A 3,303-nucleotide genomic window follows, 5' to 3' on the forward strand; every position below is an offset into this window, starting at 1 on the left:
GCATGGAGTGGAGACCCAAAACCCATGTGTAGACAATTGGACATCCCCTCACAGAAGGGTCATAAGGAAGAGATGAGCCAGTCAGGGTGCAGTATAGCACCGATTAAATACAACTTTCCTCTAGTTTTTTAATGCTTTCTTCTCCCCACTATCATGACCTCAATTCTACCTTACAAATCGGATTAAACCAGAACATGCACATTGCTACGGATAAGAGTCCGCAAACAGGGAATCCAGGATAGATAAACTCCTCAGGGCCAGCAATGAGAATAGAGGTAACAGGAGGATTAGGGTAAGGTAGGAGGTAAAAGGGGGAATCGATCACAAGGATAAAGATATAACCCCCTCCCAGGGGGACAAACTATGGAAAAGTATGTGAAAGGTGACAGAGGACGATGTAAGATATGAAAATAATAATCTATGGGTTCAGGAGAGAGGGCAGGTGGGGGAAGGAGGGGGAAAATAAAGAGCTGATATCAAGGGCTCAAGTAGAAAGAAAATGCTTTGAAAATTATGGTGGCAGATACATGCAAATGTTCTTGACACAATGGATAGATGGATGGATGGATTGGGGTATGAGATGTACGAGCCCCCAGTTAAAGTATTTAATCAAAAAATAACAAATGTTAGTGAGGAAGTTGGGGAAATTGAAACCCTTTGATGGAATGCAAAGTAGTTGTAGCCATTGTAGAAAACAATATGATCATCCTTAAAAAAAAACTAAACTGAAAATAGAACTCGCATATGATTCAACAATTGCATACCTAGATACATACCCCCAAAGGTTTGAAATCAGAGACTTGAATAATCGATGTTCATTGTACTATTATTCACAATAGTCAAAAGTGGAAACAATTTAAATGCCCATTACAGATGAATAGTACCTATGTACAATGAGATAGTTAGTACTCAGCCCATAATAGAAATAATTTCTTAATACATGCTACATATAGTTGGGTCTGGAAGACAGGCTGTGTGAGCTAAATCACTCAGTCAATCACAAGAGGACAAATATTGTCTGATCCCACTAATATAAGAAAGACTTAAAAAGGCAATCAACGTTTATTAGTGGTTGCCAGGGGTAAGATGGAGGGGGAGAGGAACGTTAAAGGTACTGGAAATACAACATTGATTAAGGATCAGGTTGCCAAGTTGATCATTGTAATTGCTGTCAATAAATTGTACACCTGCAAAAATTGTATTGATTAAAATATTTACAGCAATAACAGAAAGTATAAAACGTAGCTGATGAGGCTGCTTATGTGCAATCAGACATTTCATAGGGTTTGGTCTCTGGGTTTGGAGGGTTCGGGCCATGGTTTCTCAGGACACCCCAGCTAATTAGCCTTGTATGTGTTTAGCGTATCTCTTCACGAGGTGTTGAGATGAAATACACCCATATATAATTATGGGTGTCTTCTAATTTGTTGGTGGAGCCTGGAGTTTTAAAAGCTTGAAATCGGCCATGTAAGGCACAATCGGTCTGTTTTCCTGCATCAACCGAGGAGAAAAAAAAAGGGACAGGTGAAGGACATGGAATGTGTGGCTAATTGCCTACATGAACAGCTGCCATCTTTACCCTGATATCAAAAGAACTGGATGATATCCAGCTACTATTACTGTACATTTTGATTAAAAATTCTTTATAAGCACCCCGATCAAAAGAGGGAAATGCATCACATCACGGAATTCCAAATTCTCATGGAATTCAAACCTTCTGGAGCTATGAAGGGTAAAACTGTTGCCCTAAGACAATCTTTAAACCTGGTGCCAAAAACATCCTAGTGGAGTCTTAAATAATAGGTGAGCATAAACAATAATACAAAAATGTCTTTTGTGCATTATACTCTTATGAGAACTATTTGTATGAGATCAAAAAGAGTCCTCCTAGCACTGGATGGCTAACTGCTAGGTCAGCAGTTCAAACCATCAGCCTGTCTTTGGAAGAAAGATTGTGTGTTCTCCATGAGGATGTACAGGTTCGGAACATCATATGGAGCTGGTGAGTTAGAATGGATTCAATGGTATTGGTTTATTATTAGGTATACAATCGTGAAGAAAGAATGTGATTTAACAAACCAGCCCGGGACGATTAGAGTGGACATTCCCTGTAGTGGTGCTCCCCAACCCTCTCAATAAAACCTAAAAAACTCCCTCCTGCCCTTCCACCCCCCAAAAAAAGAAAGATGATGAAAATGCTTGCCTTGGTTCAATCTCAGAATATTACTATTTAAGTTGAAACAAATGTAAATTCACATGCAGTTGTAAATAATGGGAAAAACCCTTGTATACTTTGCCGTTCTCCCAATGGTAACATTTTGCAGAACTGTGGTACAATATGACAACTGTAATTTGACATTGACACAGTTCATCAGTTTTATTCAAATTGTACTCATTCGTGTGTATGCCTTTTAAGCTCTATGCACTTTTACCACCTGTCTTAGAGACTGTAGAAGGTCACTGCGTCAGGGTGGCGGGAAGTATATGGGTCAGAGTGGCACCAGCATCTGAGCAGAACTGTAGGGCAGTCCTGGTGAAGGGATAACTTGTGAACGTGTACGTGAACGTGTACTCGGTGGCACTGAACGGTACAGGGAGAAACGGTTGAACTGGGACATGATATGCTGTGTATATTCTCAATAATTACAATAAATAAAAATTTTGAAAGGAAGAAATCTTAATGGCAATGAGAAACATTAACATGTTTTGCCTAAAAAATAGTTTTACTTGTTTACAGTGTTAAACTGATACTCAAAAGTGAAGTCAAACATTTTTGAAAAATAACAGTAAATGTGCTTATATTAGCAGGAAAACTAAGCAAGATACATTTGACTTAGGCACTTTTCTGGTAATATTCTACAGCTAGAAATTAGCAATCTGGAAAAAACCCGAGCGATAATGGCTGAAGAGCTAGTTAAGTTAACAAATCAAAATGATGACCTTGAAGAGAAAGTGAAGGAGATACCCAAACTTCGAACTCAGCTAAGAGTAAGTGTTCCTCACTCAGAAGTGAGTGTAAAATATTGTAAATTTTGTTAGGTAAATGCCATGTTTTTATTTACTAAAAGTAAGTTTTTAATGATTTCTTTGAAAATCAGTGTGTTAATATTTATACTGATAGGAGCCATGTGGAGCTGTCCATTGCTTGGCTGCTAGCCCCCAAAATGGGCTGTTTAAAGTAACTAGAGTTTTAATGTATGATTAAAGAGCTTTTAGGATAAGTCTTTTTATTTTTCTTATCACATTGATCATTCTAAGTGAAGTGCTTGTCACATAAAAGCATTAGAGATCGACTCTCTCACT

General features: G+C 38.2%; 1 protein-coding gene across 1 annotated transcript in view; it reads left to right on the forward strand.

The window, feature by feature from the left end:
* TMF1 (TATA element modulatory factor 1) overlaps positions 1-3,303 on the forward strand; it is a 50,040-nt gene that overhangs the window by 41,038 nt on the left and 5,699 nt on the right. Inside the window, exon 16 of the mRNA XM_004702421.2 lies at positions 2,863-2,988. Coding sequence (XP_004702478.1) covers positions 2,863-2,988 — 126 coding nt within the window. The remainder of the gene's footprint in view (positions 1-2,862; positions 2,989-3,303) is intronic.

Source organism: Echinops telfairi, unplaced genomic scaffold, assembly GCF_000313985.2.
Source record: "Echinops telfairi isolate 266 unplaced genomic scaffold, ASM31398v2 ScPeMD7_31;HRSCAF=116, whole genome shotgun sequence".
Lineage (NCBI taxonomy): Eukaryota > Metazoa > Chordata > Mammalia > Afrosoricida > Tenrecidae > Echinops > Echinops telfairi.